The sequence below is a fragment of the Ascidiella aspersa genome, chromosome 2, assembly GCF_963924565.1.
Source record: "Ascidiella aspersa chromosome 2, kaAscAspe10.2, whole genome shotgun sequence".
NCBI lineage: Eukaryota > Metazoa > Chordata > Ascidiacea > Phlebobranchia > Ascidiidae > Ascidiella > Ascidiella aspersa.
This window is the reverse complement of record NC_139448.1, coordinates 7,765,898-7,787,172: the sequence shown is the minus strand read 5'-3', so window position 1 is coordinate 7,787,172 and position 21,275 is coordinate 7,765,898. Positions and strand designations below refer to the sequence as shown.

Below are 21,275 nucleotides of genomic sequence, written 5' to 3'. Positions count from 1 at the left end.
AAGTTTAGTTTTGAAGTTTAATTGTTAATTTTCTACAGGTAATACAAAATGCATTTTGAGAGGCGATCAAAGCGATGTACGATTTTCACCACAACACGAATGAACACACAATGTATTTCTACACAACGACTCCCAAAAATAACTTTGTTCAAATTTGACGCCTATCACTTTAACGCGCTGCTGCAGACTCGTTCTGGAGAAGGTCCTCGAAGTAGCTGCTAGAATAAGGAATGACTACACATTCTCGAGCAAGACGTTTTTCGGACAGTACTACAGTTAAGTCCTCGCATTGTGCTACAGCTTGTATCTAACCACGAGATTACAAACTATGCTAAAAATGCCCCTCATCCGCTTGGTGTCCACCAGACGAATGCCGACGCTATCCCACGCAATACAAAGCAGGCAAAATTGGGCTCAAGAAACCACCCAGCGCTGCAAAAACGGGGGCTGCTAAATTCACACAAAGTTTTATTTTTCCAAGTAGCCCGATGGGTATTCTATCGGAACGGCGGTCCCCGCGGCCGACCGCATTGCTCAAAAAATTCGGTATTAATGGGATGCGATAATTAAATGTTTGACACCCACACTGTTTCCAGCATTTTAAAAGACAACTAACCTGTGCTTAGAAGAAAGAACTGGATGAAGACCGCGTCAATCTCACAAGTTCGCTCAAAGTTCAGGGCCAGGTCGCTCAACAGCGCCATCAAGTGGAAGAAGAGCAGGGCCAGGCAGAGGTTTATCTGCACAACGGTTCGGTCGGACTGCAGGCGTCGGCGGAACTTGGTCAGCACGAAAACGGCGAATACGAGTGAAATCACCGAAATGACCTCGGTGGTGTAGCTGGCGATCTGAAAAGCGTAAAATACCCTAGATGTCTTCTAATATCAGATCAAAGTCAATAGCTAATAAAGCAGGGGTATCAAACACGCCAAAAACATAAAACACGTGTCCTATACTGGCCTGCGACTTCAAAAGCAAGTATTAGTACCTGTACTCATCCGATACTCGCGTAGCATTATTTTAAAATCGATTAAACTTGAAATGCGTGACGAATGGCCGACTAAAACAACAATAAACTCTAGGTAGTATACCATCAAATATATGACTCATTAAATATATTAAATACAGTTTGGAAGAAACATATTAAAACTTGGAAGTTTGATCACCATTAATTATGTATTTTTAGGTGATCTATTAAAACGGTTGAAGTTTTGGTGTTTAAAGTACATGTACCACAAGTTCCGTCGAAGCCTCTGTTCTGATTAACTAAAATATTAACAGTCCTTTAATTTGTTTTGCGTATTTTTCCGCCTTGAGTAAATTAGGGATGAATTTAAATTTGAATTCGTCCCTAATGCTGATTTGCAAAACTCTTGTAGCACTGCGGTGTAACTACACGAGTGTACTGTCCTCTTATCCTGAACTCCAGTGCTTGGAATGAATTATATTGAGACCCCCTTATATGAATAATACCCTATTGAGGGCTCGAAGTACTAAAAATCACTGGACAATTCTCTAAACATTTTTACACCCATATGTATTATTCAAAAATTTAGTTTTACTAGTATGTGTCTAGATGTTCCAGACTGGACATGGTCCAAAGAAAAACATCTGTCCCTTGCATGATTACCCAATGACAAGCAGCCGTATACCTTAACACCCTCAGAAATGTGGACCGTCTTCAAGGTCAGCATGGCGGCAAATATCGTGGTGTGGTTGGAGACACAGTAGTAGTTCTTCGACGTGGGGTTGATCGCTTTTAGGCCGTCTCTCGAAAATCTGCGATCGGGTTGTTTATAACGTTAACAACAATTTGTGCAGTGGTTTCATGACATAATGGCTGGTTCACCATACATCTATAAAACCTTGTTGCAAAAAACGTGATCTTGAAAGAAAAAGGTTTGTGTCGCCTGAACTTTTTCGTTGCATATGTGTTTTTGGCAAATAGTTTGTTGATCCCAACGTTGATGTTTCACCTTAATGATAACTGGAGATATTTTAATTGCAAACATTTCATAATGGATTAAATTACATTATTTAATAAATGAAAAACAATCCTAGAGTTGCAAAAACATCAAACTATCTACAGTTTTAAGTAGAATTTGTTTTCCTTTTCACGCAAATACAACAAAATAACTTAACAAAACTTGTTACCACACTGGTTGGCAACGGTTCTACACTTTTAACTATTGCATTTCTAAAGATTCTTTAAAACCGCAAATCTCTGAAAGAATAGAGTATGTATGAGATAAAAACACTTGGTACTAGTGCAGGGGGGTTTTGGAAGCTGATTAACCAACATGCTGCACGCTAAATTATACGTTAAAACGCCAAATAAAACGTTAAAAGCAAGAGGGCATCCGTTTACTTACTTCTTTGTCTTCTTGTCCAAATAGACGCACACCATTTTCGCCTCTGTGACTTTCACATTGGCCGGAGCCCACTCGCGCCTTCCTTTACCTGCCAGGAGCGATCCTAAGTCGACAGAGTTTCTTTCCACCCGGATCGTGTAGTTAACTGGCACCGAGGATCCAGTTGAGACTGTGATCAGCTCCGGGATAGGCGCTTCCACTTGGACTTGGTTATCAACAGGCGGCGGCGGCTCGTTGGCAAAGACGCTGGCCTGTTGTCGTGTAACGTTGGTAAAAGCAACGTAGACAGTCTCGTTTGCCGGAGCTTGAACTCCAAGCACAACTGAGCCGCCAGAACGTACCAACGGCCTTTTGAGGAGATCCTCTTTGGATTGGTCGCTTCCTTTATCTTCGCTCGCCTGCTGATCTTGTATCGTGATTAGCGAGAGTTTTGTAAGCTTTGGCGCCGCGCAGAGACTCAGGGACGTGTCGCAAATCTCCTTGAGAGCTGGGGAGCTGTCGTTAGCGCTCGCTGTCCAGATTAGCGGAGTGGAAGGCGTGTCATCCCTATCATTGCTTCTGCTCCTGTTGTTGTTGTTCCTCTTGTTGTTGGTAATGCTACTGTTGGTATTGGTAATGTTGCTGCTGGTAATGTTGCTGTAGCTGCTGGTAATGTTATTGTGGTTGCCTTTGGCAATGCTGCTGCTATTAATACTATTACTATTGTCGGGCGTCGTGGTGGAGTTGTATGTGATACTCGATAAATCTAAAACAAAAACAGTTGTGTTAAAGCTTAACGGGTATTTTCGCACCTACTATCAAACGTTAATATTTCGTAGTATATAGTAGGGATGAGTTCGCAGAAGGAATGTGCGATAATATCGGATCGGAGCCATTATCCGATGCTAAGTGGTAGTATCGGTATTTGTGTGACACCAAAATGGTTTCGGTGCCGATCCGATATCGTATACATTAATTCGTTTCAGCCAATGTTTTCGAATCAACATACTGATTGCTACATTGAAAGGTACGTTTTTTAAACAATATAAACTAAACGTCTTAAGAAACTTTGGCTTCAAGAAATTCCAATTAGTTTAAAATTGAAATAATATTAAAGCTCATAGATGATTGGATGTCTGTTCTACATATAATTAAACCATCCGGATATACGCTGCAATAAGTAGCTTTAGTTTTACATTAAAGTCTACCACATACCTATCAACAGTGGAATTTACTTCGGACTTTGTAAAACATGTAACTTTTTATCCAACCAACAATTACTATGAAATCGCTGTGTAGGAACTAAGTCACTAAGAAGTCTGAAATTTACCAAGAGTTTTGGAGCATGGTTGGAGGTTGTAGTAAGACGTAATACGAATATCAAAGCCCATACAGAAGTAGGTATTATTTTGAACGTTTCGAATAACTCTTTATTCATTTTATCAACATGACTTCTGTATGAGCTTTGATATTCTAATTACGTCTTACCAAGAGTTTAATCATTAAATTAATCAGTAGCCACCTACCACGAGCACTAAAACCTCGATATTAGCTTAAGTTTTGCATATGCACATGTGCTTACTTTCGGTTATGTTGGTCGGAAGTTGTGTTGTAAATTGATTGGAAGGCAGCGGCTCCTCAAAATCGTAAACCTCGTCGGAATGGCCGGGCGATAGAAACCGAAATTCCGCTCGAGTCTCGGCCCGTTCGGTTTCTTGGATAACCGGCTCCACGTCGACATTCCCTTCATTTGCCGGGAATCGAAAGTGGACAACAACAAGTTTTTCCGTTGTCGTTTCGACTTCAGTTGCTGGCACTTCGGACACCATCTTTGATTTTGTGTTGGTGGAAGTTTTTGTTGTTGGTAAGGTCTGGTACAATTCTCTGAATGATTTTGTTAGTTGAGGCTGCTGAATTGTGGTTTTTGTTTCAGGCGTTGGTGTTTCGACTAATGGCAAAGGTTTTGGCAATTCTGTTATTTGTGCTGTCGTTGGTTTTCTTGATGTTGTTTCTGTTTTCATGTTGGTTGGTTTTATTGCTGTGGTCATTTCAGGACGTGTTACTAATTCAATTTTTTCTGGCGTTGTTCCTTTTGCCATTTTTGTTGCTGTTATTGATGTTGTTGCTCTTTCAATATTTCTTTGTGTTGTTGCTGATGTAATTGTTTTTGCTGTTGCTTTTCTGACAATTTTTGTTCGTGTTGATGGTGTTGCTATGTTTTCTGGAGGTTTTGCAGTTGTATGTTTGATTGTTGGTGTTGCTATTGTCCATTGCGGTTTGACACGTGTTTCTAATCGACGTGTGTTAATGGTACTGGCAGTTGTTGGACTTGTTGTTGTTGTTGACGATATTTCTGTACTAGTTGAACTAGTCATTTGAATTAGTCTTCCCATCTTTTGGCCCTTATAAGATTTTGTTTCGCCGGTAAACTTGAGTACAGTGCTGGTCGCTTGATGTGTGGACATCCCTGCTGTTTTAATTGCTGCTGTCGTAGTACGATGAGCGGTTGCAGAAGCATGCGCTGTCTGCGATGTTTCCTCTGTGTGTATTCGTGTCGCAACTGATTTGCTCGTAGGCTGCGGTTTTGCAGTTGTGTTTGGCGCTAGCGATTGCGTCAAGCCGAGCGCAACTGGAAACTGGTTATCGGTTAAAGCTAGAGCATCCTGTGTAGCACCCGTTGTCGACCAATGCGATTTGGTGCTAGACGAAGGTAGAGTTGTCGCTCCTAATTCAAGGTTTGTCTTTGTAGGAGATGTAGATGTACTGAATGTTTCCTCTGTGGATGCTGTCTTCGAATATGTCCTTGTCTGTGATCCTTTCGTTTTCCGACCATCTTTTTGGGAACTGATTACTGCTGCTGCTGCTGTTTCTGTTGTTACAGAGGTGACTGCTGTAACTGTATTTTTCAATATGGATGCTGTTTCTGTTGCAGCTGGGGATGAATCCGTTGCGGTTTGCGATGACTCTGCTGTTATTGTTGTTTTCTCTGTTGCTGTGAATTGTGATGTTGGTTTCGTTGGTTGTTTACCTATAGTGGTAGCTATTGTTGTTGTTTTTGCTATTATTGTACTTGGGGTTACCGCTGCCGTAGTTGATAATGTCGTTGTTTCTTGAGTCGCCGTGTTGGTTGTTATTGTGCTTGTTGTTCCTGTTGTCTTAGCTACGACTGCTTTACTGATGCAATTCGTTGTTTCGTTGAAACCCGCTGAAGAAACTGAAAGAAGACCAGAGTGCTGAAATTAAAAACTAACCTGTTTTGCCTGCAGATTTAATACACACAACACATAGCAGTTTAACTTTTGTTCTCCACCGAATCGACACAGCTGTCTATTTTCAATGTTTAATTCAACATCTGCAATGTTATTTATGTTATTAAGTTTGTATGACATTAAGCTCAAACCATAGTTTCTGCTTACCGTCTATGTAGCAGACAAATGTCCGAGGTACGTTGCATTCCACGTTTTGCCACTTTCTCGCTGTGGTTACCGCGAAGCACATTTTGCTGTGCTGATGGTCTGCTGTGCTGTCGTGGTTGTTACGATCAACCAGAGTGTTTGCTGTTAAGAAAAAGCAACGCAAAAACGTTCTCAATCGTCTGGCCAAGTTGATTCAGGCCCAAGAAAAACATAGAAAGTCGTATTTATAACAAATGTTCAAAGATTGTTTAGTGCTGGGGTTATTTAACTATTTTTTTAACACGGACCCTAAAAAACACTTTTGTTCGCGTGCACCAGGGCCAGCATGACATTGTGACGTCATAAAACAATTAGCTAATGAGACCTGCTATTGTAGGACCAACAAAGATGAAACTTAAATAAGTCTAAATACCTTTAAGGAAAACGCGACAAGGCATTGGTTTTATCAAACTATGTTTTTTTTATTTTTTTTTTGTTGAACCGAAAGCAAAACGCGCATAAGTCTACCTCATACCGATATAAGAGGACTGCACTCTGTGCATCTGTAGTCCGCCTTGCCGGGGGGTGGCTACGCACTGGATCCGATTAAACTCGGCGTCGTTCCTGAAGATGGCCAGCTTTCCGCCGGCTTGGCAACACGAGGCTGTGGCTTCTTGAAAAGTCGACGCGTCGTCACGGAAGTAATAGAGGCGATGTGTGGCGCGCAATCCTGGTAAAATACGAAAAGAGGGCGGGTTATTAGGGCGATGGCCAAGTTACACGCGTCTTTGTTTTATAAAAATGGAGGACATTCGGAATGTTTGGCGGACTTCTTTTACGATATGAAATGAGAAAATACAATTGCTTGGCGGATTTTCTTTAGGAAATTATATGAGGACTGTTTCAGGAAATAAAAGGAGAACATACTGAGCCCACGTTAACCATGATGCTGGTTTGCTGGGTTATAAATCGATTTGGCGTTCGGGAAACAGGCAACCTAATTACTTGATTCCAAAGGCTATAAAGTTTTTAGATGATACCGTACAGTCGTTTCAGTTAGAATGCTTTAATTGTCCAGTTGGCGATCGGGGTAAGGTCATACTCATGATTTCACCTTGGCCTTAAAGAATTAGGTCACGTTTTTTTCGAGAGGTTGAAGAAGTAAACTTTTGTAAGAATGCCGAGACGCGCACAAAGTTTCAGAATGCACAAGGGGCGTTTTGTACGCTCGAACTTGCAACCGTACAACTAAGGAAAGCGGCTTAACAAGCAAAACAAAGGCCACAATTTACTAGTCTACCGAGATGCAAATACAACCTATAGTTTCGACCTGACCGCCACAACTATACAGGTTTGTCAGAAGAAAAATACATCCTATTAGTTTGGGCCTAAGCGCCCCAATTATACATGTTTTTTAGAAGAAAAATACAACCTACTGGATAGTTTGGGCCTAAGCGCCCCAATTCTACATGTTTATTTAGAAAAAAAATACAACCTACTGTATAGTTTGGGCCTAAGCGCCCCAATTCTACATGTTTATTTAGAAAAAAAAATACAACGTAATGTAGTTTGGGCCTAAGCGCCCCAATTCTACATGTTTATTTAGAAAAAAAAATACAACGTAATGTAGTTTGGGCCTAAGCGCGCCAACTATACATGTTTATTTAGAAAAAAAAAATACAACGTAATGTAGTTTGGGCCTAAGCGCGCCAACTATACATGGATGTCGACAAGAAAAAATACACCCTAACGATTGGGGCCTAAACGCCATTACTACTCATGTTTACTAAAAAATATGTATTTTGTTTTGGCCTAAACACCGTGCGTATCGAATCCGAGCAACGGCAGCAGTTTATTGATGGCATCCGCTGGCTGCCTTTCGCACCGCAGCTGGATTTCCGCCCCGTTCACGTAAACATGCGACGGGCGGCCACCAACAAAAGCTGTCCGTCTACGAAGCGTACCTCATTGACTTGGGATGTGCGTATAGGACCTCTTTTCGTTGGTCGAACACTTGGCGTTTGGCGTTGCCGTGGGTGGGGGGATTAGGAGGTAGCTTTAGGGATGTCCAATAATATTGAATTGGAGTAGAAATGCGATATAATTAATAGTATTGGTACTCCTCCGATTCTATCGACTGGAATAGGTGCTGATCCGAAACCAAATTATTTTGTGCATTAAGTTACAGTTTTGTAATAAAACAAAGAGTTTTTTGACGGAATAGGTAATTTCTCAGAAAAAATATCTTAAATAAGGAGTTAAATATGGTTCCTGACGCTAATACAGATTTATCCTTAATTACCTCAAAAATATCACATTTTTACGTTTCAATCTGGTCCGTTAGACTGAGCTACGCATATAGATCACAAACGCAGGGATATAATCCAGGGTAACTTACGTGGGTCGTATCTTGCGAAGTCTTGCATCAGGTCTCTAAAGACAGTGGCACACAATCGCAGATCCATAGCTGTCGCCGAAAAACCTGAATTCAGAATTTTTTTAAACATTTTTGTAGACTTAACAATACTGACGTGGGAATACATTCTTATTCCCAGATTTTTTGACGTACGCCAATCCTAGAGCTAATTTCGGCAGATTACAGGTAAGTTATTACATATCAATTGAAAAAAGATTTTATTGTTTTTTAGTAGATTAAAAGGACAACGTGCATTTTCAATTGTTTTACATTTAGAAATATTAATAAAATTAATGACAAATTTTCACAAATTCTTATTAAACATTTCAACCATGACTGATTATATAATCATTCCTTAACCAGAAAAAAATGCACTGCATTCTTCTTGCCGGGTTCATTACTTTCAAGGATAAACCATTAAAGTGTATATGCTTTTACGCAACTATGGTCACCTCTGAGAGCATTTCTTTGTTTAAAACTCCTGTAAGATGAAATTGCTCTTGGCGGGAATATATTTTCTTTCGTCATGCATTTGAAAAGCAGGTCGCATGGGTCGTTGCTCTGAATACCTGAAGCATAAAGTAACTTGTTGTCTAACCGTGCAACGAAAAATTGTGTCGTCTATCAATGTGTAACAGTCAACTGAAATTGTATTTTACAAGAGATTTTGCTGCAACTGTAACCACTGCTATAGTTATAAAATTACAATAGCACGATTGTTGGTAATAATAGTCCGATGTAAAGCGGGAATTGTGCTGCAGCTTGAAACGCCGCCGACAAAAAACTCGATTGGCTACATGGGCTAATTGCGTGATGCTGTTTATTTCAGTTTTATTGTAATTTTTTTGCTCATTTGGGCAACATTGCAATTCCATCTCTACGACTCCATAAGATTAAATTGATCAAAAACCCAAACAAAATTGGAGTTTAACAGAATCTACCCGGCGTGGATCCGGAATTTTTTTTGGGATGACGTCACACAATAACGTTATAAGGTTTATAAAATAACCTTAAAACAGTTTTTGTTGTCGAGTGAATTCGTGCGCAAAGGTATACGGCGATTTTTGTAATTGCAATGCAACGAATGTTTGAAAAATAGCTGTAATGCATAGTAAAACTATAGTAAACTATGCATTGAAAAAATATATTTATTGTCGTATTTGCTAAATCAAGATCATTTCGTTTAAATATTCCTTTTAATTTTTGTACAAATTTTTTTCGGCAATCATGAAGCTAAAACCGTTCAGAAAAACCCGGCGAAAATCTTAGTTAAGATACAATGCACAAAAAGAGCAAGAGGGGCTTACATTGCTTTGCCTAGTGCGAAAATACGAACGTTTAAAAGCGTGTATGCAGCCACAAATGTAAAATGTACTGATCAAAATGTGCTCAAATTTTAAATTGAAATATCTCCCTCGCCACAATGGTATTTTTCAAATGTCCGGAACTAACATTGCATGATGCTTACCCAGCTTTAAACAATTTGAATAAATTTTTGAAAAACTGGAGCGCTTGTATTTTCCGGGTTTAAAATTTTGCAACCCCACGTATCCCACCTCAAATTATGCGCATAACTAACCGACGCAAATTTTAGTTCAAATTGGGCGAAAGCATCGGTCTTTAAATTAGGATTTAAACTTGTGTTTACCTGGTATTCCAGTACAAACAGCACACAGTATCATCGCCGTCACTGCAGCAAGCCAAAAGTTTGCAGTCATTTTTGTCGCTTATACTTGGCATCTAAGCTAAACATCTATGTTTTTTCTGTAAACAGTGGAACAGAATCATTGTGTTCAAGGTGTTTCGAATAACCAAAACGCTCTCCCAAATAATTAGAGCGATTTTTTAAAATAATTCAAAACAAATCTCTGCTTACATAATATAGTTAGCGCCTACTTAAAAGACAAAGAAATGAATCCAAGCCTCGCTTATAAAGAATGTGACGAAACTATTTTTGATAATATCGTTTTACTCATTTGAAGTTCATCATCAAGGAAGAATAATTCAAAGTCGCCGGTAATAAGTGTAACCATGCAAAGTGTGACCATAGAAAGTTTAAGCTTTTGTTAGATTAGGCGAAAAGTGGCGTACGTCATATAAGCGTCAACAAACTTAACCCAATCACAGCTGCGGCATACTATTTTGGGGTCTTTTATTAGTTCAAAATTGCTAACTTGTTCTTGAAATTGCTACTTCTCAACTTAGAATTAACGTTCATTCCTATATCTTTGTCAACTGTGCAACGCTCAGCCCAGCGAAACTTTGGTGTAAACATGATGGCACGAAAGACTAACGTGCTTTATACGCACGGCAGAACGTGTATGGGCGAATTAATCAAACGTCAGGCAGAGGCGTTTACAAATTTACATATCCTCTTTGTGTAACCTGTTGTATAGGGGCATGTGTGGGTGTTGTTCAAGTATCACGTGACGACTTGGGTCCGACGTTTTTGCAAACTGGAAAACTGCCATACGCAGATTACGTTGATTTCGTTGATTTCGTTGTACAACTAATCACAAAACTTTGCGTTAGCATGAATACTAAAATGAAAAGCAGTTTACCGAAAAACAGAAACTTATAAATAGAAAGTAATTAAAGAAATTAAAAACAAAATGGATTGGTTTTGTGCATCCGAAGTTTTTTCTAATAAATGTTAAAGTAACGCGAGGCCCATAAATGAGTTTATCCGTTTCAAACTCGACATGGTTCGTGGTTACGAAGTACTGATGACGCGTGTCCGATAATATCGGCTCGAAGCTATGCTAAGTTCACGATAGTACGACGTCATTTCTTATCGAATCGTATCGCAGTAAATTATTCCCAAAATAAATATCTAGCATCAGCATACATACAGGCGACGTATGTTATTAAATACACGATGAATCAATACTCTGTATATAAGGCGACGACGTTAAATCTGTTTCGTTGTGTTAAAATCAACATTAGAAATAGTTCGCGTTATTTTTTGTATTGTATAGATCAAAGATAAAAACAACAGACCCATATAATTTGAAACATGTTGCGTTACTAATTTCGAAGGCCAATTTGCGAAACAACATTTAGTAAAAAAAATGGTGAATAATTTAGTTTACATTTTTCTGTTGGCGATGTTGAAATCGTTTTATGTGAGTTACACTAATGTACACTATTTTAACAAACGACAAAATACAAATTAGGTTTTCGTAAAATCGGCTGCAAAAATATCACAACAGTACTTTGAACATGTTAATATTTAATTTGGCATGAAAATTAAAAAGTTGTTTGTTGTAACACAATTATAAACATACAAAACCATGCGGTGTTTGAACGCTGAAGTTTAAAACTTGAATTACGTCATCGTCAGAGTAACTTGTTTTGAACGCCCCTAAGGACGCTTTCACTAAACTCTATATACTGCTGTCTTTCATCCTCATCCGTGTATTCCGAACATTTTTTATACCTTTCGATTGCTTTCTTGTAATAAGTTGCCGCAAGTTCATACTTCGACATATTTTCGTAAGCTATCCCGATGTTGTGCAAAAAGTAACAGTAAACTTTGTACTTGGCGGAGTCAGTACCTAAACGATTTTCCATCAAGGCGATCGTTTCTTGCAATGTAACTTCCCAATGCTTCCACTCCTTGATGTAATATTGACTCATGCCAATCAAATGCAGGCACCAAGCTTCGTACACACAGCTCGCATCCCCATCGACGTTTCTCACCTTTTGCACCTCATGCCTTACGTCACGCATTAGTGGGATCACGTGTTTGGTAATGGCTTGTTTTGCGCTGACGTCACACGCAGCAAGTTCTTTATTTACGATTGTCATTCCTTCAACACATCTCTTAATTCCTTCCAAGGCGTGTTCAGTGTTGACTTTGTTTGTGTGGAGCGATGCCGCGACGCGGTAGAAGGCGGCAGATTGTAAGTAGTGCTTCTTCTTGCGCAGCTTAAACGCCAACACTTCCAGCTCGACGGCGGATGAATATTTGCGCTCGCGGATCAACTTCAGCAACCTCTCGACTTGGTCACGTGCTTTGCCGAATCGCAGCATCTTGAAATGTTGCAAACACGCCTTCAGTAGTTTTTCTAAGTCACTACCTTTAAAATAATAAATACAGAGTCTTTACATTAATTTTTAAATTAATTATGTTATTTAAATGTATTCATAAAATCTTTGGTTGTTTGTTAACAGCGGCATTATAACCGAAAAGAAATTGATTCTTAATGGATATAACACCGTTATTATTTAAACTGATATTGAATAGTTAACACTTCTTGAAGCTTTAGGCTACAAAATTGAAAAATAAGGCTTTTCAATTAAATATCCGTTATCTATTTTTTTAGTATTTTGTACACCCATCATCTTGTGTACATCTATGTAATGTTAGGCTACTCACTGTGTTGTTTAAACGTCGCTCGAAGCTCTTCTCCACTAATGGCTGTCTCAATGAAATCGCTATCTATAAATAAAACCGGAAAATTGGCATGCGAACCTAACAGCAGGTGGCCAGAATTCAATGACCAAAGTAACTTAAAAGACGATAAAGATAAGTTTAGATAATTGTGTTTGGAGAGTTTCGAGAAACTTTTTTTTTCCGCGACGTGCCACTGTCAAACTTTCAAAGCTAGTAACAAAAAGAAGTATTCCTACTTTGTTGTAAAGATATTCCCAAAATCAGGATGTGTGTATTGAAATCAGAAATAAATTGTTGCTTAGGGGAACTTTAGAAATCGGAGTAGAATGACGTTCGGCAAGTGAAACACGCCTTATAATTGTAAACATCGTGTAAACAACAGAAATAACCTGCACCAGGTTGTACTTGTTGCTCAGACTGCTGCGATGTACCAGGCGTACTGTGCAGTTTGTCGTAAGTTGTTGGGTTAGAAGCTGCAACTTCTAGCAACATAAAACAACATAAAATTAAAGTAATTCGAACAATTTGCATGGAATGATTAATTATTGTCTGTCTGTGTACACGTTTAAGGCCTGAGTTCCAAAGTTTGTTAAATTTGACACAGAATTCCATTAGCCAGGAATCCAATTTTAGGTAAATAATTATTTAGCATAGCTAAATTGTAGGTTACGTTAAAAACGAAAACGACGTGTTGATAAAAATGCAATATGTTATTTTCTTAAACCAAGTGACTACTGATATTTGATTTATTAATAGGAATAGCTTAAAAAATCCCAAAACATATCTTATAGACTTATAGAGTAATTGTGTTTGAACAGTTTTTTTTCTTCGACAAGCCAAACTTTTAAATTGATTATAAAATTGAACTTTTCTATCCTGTTGTAAATATTCTATTGATATAAAAAATAATTAGTTATTATAAATTAGTCAAAACAATTTAATCAGGGCAAGGATAATATTTTTGTTTTAAAAAAATACTTCGGACAGGACTGCAGATTTGGGATTCTGATCCGGCTCAGGACCTGACAAAGTCGTTTTATTTGGCTGAATTCCGTCGTGCTTTGCGCTGTAGCAAGTTTGTAACCATTAAGAACGTCCTAAAATCGTAAAGGGGAATGTAAATCGTAAAGGGTAATGTAAATCGTAAACGCGGAATAGAATGGGGTGGAACGTTTTTACCTACAATGCTATACAGAGTGGGCCAGAAAAACCTACCACATTTCACATTGTTACTGTACCAAAGCTGTAGCAGTTTGACAAGAGGTCTAATTGAAATATTGCAGCAAAGGACTTACCATAAAAAAGAAAAAAAAAAGAAAAAAAACGACTTACCATTTGTGTTTCAGGTTTTAGTTTTTATAAGTAAATAATGTATTGTGCATTTGTATCTGTATGTAAAATGGCGCGGACTGGTGAAGGGTGCGGCAGAAAAACTTATCACATTTGAAAGTGGGAAAAAGAGACAAAATTTTTAAGCAATTAAAACATGTATTGTCTCATCTCGAAAGTCAAAAGGTTACTATTTGATCTATTTATGTTTTACATCCTGTAGATGGCGCCCTCGAGTCTCAGATTCACCATTTCTAACGAAATCTTCCACAATAAATGCACGGTGTTCGCCAGTCCAGGCCATTTTACATACAGATACAAAATTGTAAAAATTTGCACAATACATTATTTACTTCACAAATCGTAAGTTATTTGCTGCAATATTTCAATTCAACCTCCTGTCGTACTGCTAAAGCTTTGGTACAGTGACAATTTGAAATGTGGTAGGTTTTTCCGGCCCACCCTGTTTAACACCACTATGAGTGGATTGCTGTGTCCGCCCTGTTTTAATTGTGTGGATTGGTGGTATATCGGGTTTCGCAGTTTGAGTTGTAGTCGGGTGATGAACTCTAGATTCGATTTTATTTCGAACTTTATGAGTCGAACTTGATTTAAATTAAACCCTCTCTGCAGTCCTAACTGGGGATAATTATGATTGAATGTTTACAGAATACAAATGCTTTATAGTTTGACAACACCAGACAGTTGAATTAAGCCTTATAATTGTAAACATCGTGCCAACAACAGAAATAACCTGCACCACGTTGTGCTTGTTGGTCAGACTGCTGCGATGTACCAGGCGTACTGTGCAGTTCGTCGTAGGTGATTTGGTTAGAAGCCTCAACTTCTAGAAACATAAAACAAAAAAAAAATTATATTATCTGTCTGTGTACACGTTTTAGGCCTGAGTTCCAAAGTTTGTTAGATTTTACACACAATTCCATTAGCCAGGAATTCATTTTTAATAAATAATTATTAAGTATAGCTAAATGGTAGGTTTGGTTAAAAAACAACTTGACGTGTGAACCTAAAGTGCAATAATGTAATTTAATTAATTTAAACGACTAATAAAACATTTTTTACACCCTTATCTCAGATCATTTGTTTTGTTTGCCTTTCTGTAGCGCACCACTTTTATTCAAACTTTGCTCACCTAAACCAGAATTAAGTCATATTGAGTTACCTCCAGGTCTTTCAGAAGGCGAGTGTGTGACAACTAGGCCTGCTTGTAGAGTTAACGTATTAAGAGGCGAGAACTCGCCATCGCTGAATGACGTATCACCAATGTCTATCTGCTTGACCGCGTCAGCGACCTGATGCAAAATTACGTCAGGTTTTATTTTAGAAAGTCTGGCTTCCAGTTTATTTCGGACGTCAATCATAGTGGGGCGATCTTTGGGGTTTTGTTTCCAGCACTTTTTCATAACATCTACCAGAAGATCGACAATTTCTCTGTCTTGCTGGTTGAGAGTGGACTTGAGTTTGTTGACGTCATCCAATAGAGGACGTTCTCCTTTTTTCACCGCCGTAAACAATGCACTGTGACCAAGTGTGTATGGGTTCTTTTGGGTCAGCGCCATGTGAACCACGAGAGCGTAACTGTAGACGTCCATCTCTTTAGTAAGCGGCGTCTGTAGACTAACAAGGCGCTCAGGAGCGGTATACGCTGGTGTGTATTGAGCTTCTGTGCTTGCAGCGGCAGATGAAACTGTTAGAGTTGTCGTGTAGCTGCGAAATTCAGCGGCGCCGAAGTCAGCTATCTTGCACTGGAGGTTTCTGTCAAAGAGTATGTTTTCCGGTTTGATGTCGCCATGGACCAGACGCTTTTCACTGCTGAAGTTGTGGATGAAGGCCAGTCCTCTCGCAACATCCGTTAGCATTCGCAAGCGCAATGGGATGGGAAGATTAGCATCTTCGTCCATGAAGACATCTCTAAGGTTTCCATTTGGCATCAACTCTGCCACAATTGCCATTGCGTTCTGCCATTTGGTCCACCCGTGCACACGAATGATGTTCTGGTGGTTTGCCTTTTGTATCGCTTCCATTTCTTTCTTTAACCTGCAAATACGGGCAAACGCGTATAGGAAATATGTTCAGAATAGGTCCTTATGTAGACACTAATAACACGTCCAAATCGTAATTAAAATAATTTTAAACGACATTTGTCCGCGTTTTCTAGGATTATGTTGGCAAGTTTGAAACGTTTATTAAGTTCTTTCATCGTGGTACGACAGAAAGCACACTAAGATCATTTAAAGTAACACTAGAATATTTAATGCAGTAGGCCAGTGGTAGGCAAACTTTTTTTTGTCACGGCCCAAAGTAATCTTTTCAGAGCTATTGAAGGCCCACTAGGTAAAACTACTACAAAAACAGCAGTGGAACCAGTATATTTGTTTTGAGTTGGAGAAACTAGCATGACGCCACAAAGTTACGTTATATAACAATTGTTCTGAGAAACACTTTTGTTGTTCTCGAACGAACTCGTGCGCATATATGAATGTAAAATCAACATTCGCGTATAAAAAAAATAAATAAATAGGGTTTATTGGTTTTTGGCAAAAATGAAAAGATACGTGACGCATATTGCACATAAAAGGATTCGAATATTGCTCGATGGTACGGCATTTATAGTTTAATTTACCAGAAATTCGACTGTAAAGTTATGAGCCACACGACGCATAAACAATTTAACACTATATAATCTCCACAGCTAATTGGCGGCACTCGCAGCCACGTAAAAAGTTTCGCACGAAACACGTTTACACGATGTTTGTGTAAATTACATGATATATTTTGGTAGAAATTGCATTACGCAGGGAGTACAAGCTCACCCATGTTAGGCTGTTGACAGAACTTGACACCAAGAAAAGGTGAAATATTACACGGCGCCTTGATACCGACGCTGCCATGTCATAATGTATTGCAAAGATACTATTAAACGAAAAAAAAACACGCGAAGCGCAAAACAATTTGCGTTTACATAGTTGAAGTGGGCTATAGGCACTCTCATGGACACATTTGGCACGCGGGTCAGCACCGCGCTTAGGCAATTAAATTTATTAGAAAGAAGAACTTTTAAAATTCAGTGCAATGAACGTTCGGCTATCTCGCGGCCCACAACTACTTGATGACACTCAGCTTTTCTAAAGTAACTCGCGGCCCACTAAAAATGGCTATGCGGCCCACAGTTTGCCGACCACTGCAGTAGATCAAATGATACGAAAAAGGCTCCATTTTGTGCCACAAATGTAACATTATACTATTTTTGTGCTTTACTTTGCCACCTGGAGTTTGATGTTTTACGATAATGACACTTTGAAAAATGGCGATCGAATTATTTGTATATGCGGAATAGGCAGTTTAACTGCTGTTGAACCTAATATATCTCAATGCGTCTTTATAGGACTTCATTTAAACTTGATCTTAACCTTAAGAGTTTAACAGCTCCATATTTAAGTCTTCGTCTCGCTTCGGCATTTTTTCAAATATTGTAGAAATCTTGTTTAAAACCAATGTTAATAAATCTAACCATGCGAACTTCTTTAGTCGCCGACCCAAGCAAATCAAACTGCCATCATGGTTTACGAAACTCTGTTTAAGGGTTTTATATGAAGTCGGAATTAAGATGTGTCAATCATCCAGCGGAACATAGTTTGGTGGCCACCGGTGTAAAAGTGAACAACCACCACACACTAACTGATTACTGGAATCTGGAAAAACGATTAAAATTTTCGCGTTTCTTAAAGTATTGTTATTTCATCCTTTCATTGTTTACATTGGTGACACCCTGTAAACTCACATTGTAAACTAGCAAACACGTTTTGGTTTTTGAACGCTTTTAAAACCATCTCTTCTTACATTTAATTAGACCGATTTTTAGAGGTAAAATCGTTTTAAACCCGCTCCTGTTCAACAGTTGGTAAAACAAACCTATTAAAACTACACGTTTTAACAACAAAATTCAAATTTTATTTTGGCGTGCTGAAACCACTCTGGGTTCGACTTTGGACAGCGACTAAGGGTTGTCGAACATTGTCCTATGGGATGTATTTAGTAGGCTACAGTATGGTACGGTTTGTTGAGACCTACGTTGTGTACACGGGTGTGAGACCACGCCATGCCAATCATCTCCAAACAGGTTTTGTCAAAATTTAAAAATCGTCGCGCAAAACTTTCGTTTACTTTTTGCTGATTTGGAACTCATCTATTGAGCTAAAATTTGTCGTGCACCTCTGGCATTTTTCTGTATTTTATAACTTAGCATATTTGCGAAGCTATAAAAGCTCTATACTTTAATTATAATTCAACTAAGATAAACATTTTCCAACTTTTTACAAGTATTTTTCTTACACCTTTTCAAAGTAACATACGCGGGGGTATTCATGTTTTACCGGTTTGCACAATTCTATACTGTTTTTGCAATAAATTGTGTTATGTCTAACGCCTATTGCAACAACATAAAGGAAACGTATACTGTTGTGAACATCGCGTGAAAATTTTGCGTGATTTCTAAACAGCCTTTTAGCTGCAGGCTCAAAGCAATGTGCAATAATTTTTGTGTGCCTAATGCGTTATATGTCTCCTGAATACAAAGTTTTTATCGTAATTCGTGCGATTAAAAATACACTGTGATCAGGCGCGGACAATTTTTTCAGAGATGTTGTCACAAAGTTTCGTCATAAAGTAACGTCACAAAGTTACCACATACCGTGACGTCACAACGTTGTGTCAAAATGTGTCGGCATTAAGTTATATCTGAACGTGACAAAATGATGTAGCCTAACCTTATAAACAGCACACAGTTCCTTTATTTTGTTAGTTGTAGATTGGACAAGTGTTGTCTTCAATACAAAAGCTTCAACGATGTAATTAATTCACAAAAGAGGCCTTATAAGTGTTACGTGTTTATCAACACAGTAAACACCTAAATTTGTTAATTGTCACAAGCTATAATCTCAAAGTTCCACTATCATTAGGAGTTATTACGAATTGTTAAATAGGTTTTAAGACGGCGATAATTCTAAAGTGTTTTTGCATTTCGAAATTAATGTAGTTATTTTCTGTTCCTTTCTATCTTTTTCAGGTGTACATTACCACGACTTTATTTCGGTTATTTAGAGCATACAATGTTAATGTAGCCTGTGCGTGCGAGCGACATTCGCTGCCCGAAGCGATGGCCACTCGGGCGAGATAAGTGGGCGCCCAGTCCTGTGTACTGTTTATCTTAGCAAATTCCTGCTGCCTAGTCTGCAGGTCTTTGAACGACTGATGGACTTTTTTTGTGTTTCTAAATTACCAACTTGGCCAAAAATAGAATTGTTAGCGTGATGACTTTGCTAAATTGTATTGCATTTTGTGCTATATATTTGAGAACGATTCGGTTCTAATATGCCAGTTTTGATTCGTGGTTATTGCAGTAACATGCTATGATTTGACAATAATATTGTAAGTAGATTTGTGTAATGCCGATAGTAATGCTAAACTCTTGTTTGTGATAGTTATTAACGCTCATCTTTTACACTTAACCCAATATATACTAAAGAGATACATTTGTTGTGTTTAATTATTCCTAAGGACAGAATAGAATTTATATTTACCCGGATAGAACTCACTTAGCGACTTTAGGTTTTGTTACTTATTAAACGAATATAGGATACTACCATAAGTTTCTCAACATAACTAAAAAGTCGCTACAATAACTTCTAAATTGCCCAAACTTTTTTTTTACGGTGCGATGGGATGCACTAAGCCAAGCTAAAACGATTTTAATATAGTGGAATAAGACTTGGTAGAAACATAATTATTTTTTGTACTTACTTAGTTAACATAGGCACAAAGTATGGTTTTTCTTTTTGTGGTAGAAGGGTGTGGGGGCATGGCCATGTGCCCCAAACCCCCAAAAAGTGTTGTTAAGTTTTTCTTACATAAAGTTTTAATTGCGGAGAGAAGTAGCCTAGAATTTAATATTATACAGAAAACTATGACGTTACATAGTGGTTTTTTTTTTCGTTTAGTAACAACTTAAACTTTTGGGCCTGGGGTTCCTTACTCTTAGACACTTACTTCTTTTCCAGCAGAACCTTTTGCCTTCGGCTGCCAGTGACTGGAAAACACTTGAGAGCCACCAAGCCAATCGAGTGATGCCTTGCGAGTCGAACTACTCCGAATGAACCTGATCCCAACTCGCCCTCTTCGCCATTGAGGATTTCAATCTCGTTGCAAGGAATGGAACGAAACTATAGGAAAATAAAAATATTGGATCAATAGAGAATATAGCATTCGATAAAAATAATGTTTAGGTTTAATTAGATTTACAGTCCTTATATATCAAGTCTTTTATGTTGTTAAATTATCCTTTAAGAGTTTACTTTGACCTGGTGAATGGTGATGTTTATTGTTTTCCAAAGATTTGCGACCCACTAAGAGTCTGATTTCAAATAGCAAATTCCTAAATCAGCTTTGCAAAATAATTTATTGTCATATGAATTATCAGAAGTGTTATTCCTAAATAGTTGCTTGGTACTTATTTATAGATATAAGGGTGATCAAGGCTTTTCTATTGAGATTTGCTGTTAGAAAACACGAGGCTGTTCAACACTATAAAAACAAAAATATTGAACCGATCTGATTTATTTATTACACTAAATTTATCATATAGTTGTACTTTTAGTTATGGTTATTTAAACTTAACTTCACATGGAAAATGTTATGCACACTACACTTACTTGTTCAGCTGTAGCCATCGACAAAGACATTTTTATCAGCTTTAACTAGTTTTAAAAAACTTAAAACAAATTACACATTTACTTTAAATATTCAATAAACGTCATCATTTCGATAGCTAATCCCATTTACTCATAAAGATGAATATGCTTTTGGCGACCTATATTGAGTTCTACAATTGCTGTAAGCCATGTTGAACCAGCCTTAAGCCACTCAGCTAGATTAAAGTTCAAACTATATCTGAGTTTTTGTTAGTTGACAAACACGGAGGCTTCTGAAAACAAGTTTAATGTTTAACACGAATATGATACTGGGCATAAAGCCGCTACCCTATTATGATTTTTTTTAATTAACGTTTGTTAATTAGACTTATGAATATGGATAAATTATAACTTCTTCCATTTAATTTTAAACGGGCAAAAAAATCTGTTGAATGACGCAGCTTGTTGACCTCGAAAATTTATTTGCCAAAAAAAATATTTTTACCCCCAAAATTAAGCTTTTGATGAAAGCTGGCAGCGGTATGAAAAAGGTTTGTTAAACTAAGCCTTTAGGCTACAACATTTGTTAAAAGTTGTCTCTTAGGCTACCGTACATCATTTGTTGAAAGTGGGTCTTTAGGCTACGAAATGTTTTTAAAGGGGGCCTTTAGTCTACAC

At 38.1% G+C, this 21,275-nt stretch overlaps 1 protein-coding gene across 1 annotated transcript; it reads right to left on the bottom strand.

The window, feature by feature from the left end:
* Positions 1-5,081: 5,081 nt before the first annotated feature.
* LOC146163372 (uncharacterized) lies at positions 5,082-8,211 on the bottom strand. The gene is made up of 5 exons (XM_083380467.1): positions 8,145-8,211; positions 6,282-6,476; positions 5,768-5,908; positions 5,422-5,565; positions 5,082-5,335 (listed from the first exon to the last, which is right to left on the bottom strand). The coding sequence occupies exons 1-5, from the start codon at positions 8,209-8,211 to the stop codon at positions 5,082-5,084; spliced, it is 801 nt and encodes a 266-aa protein (XP_083236593.1).
* Positions 8,212-21,275: the final 13,064 nt, after the last annotated feature.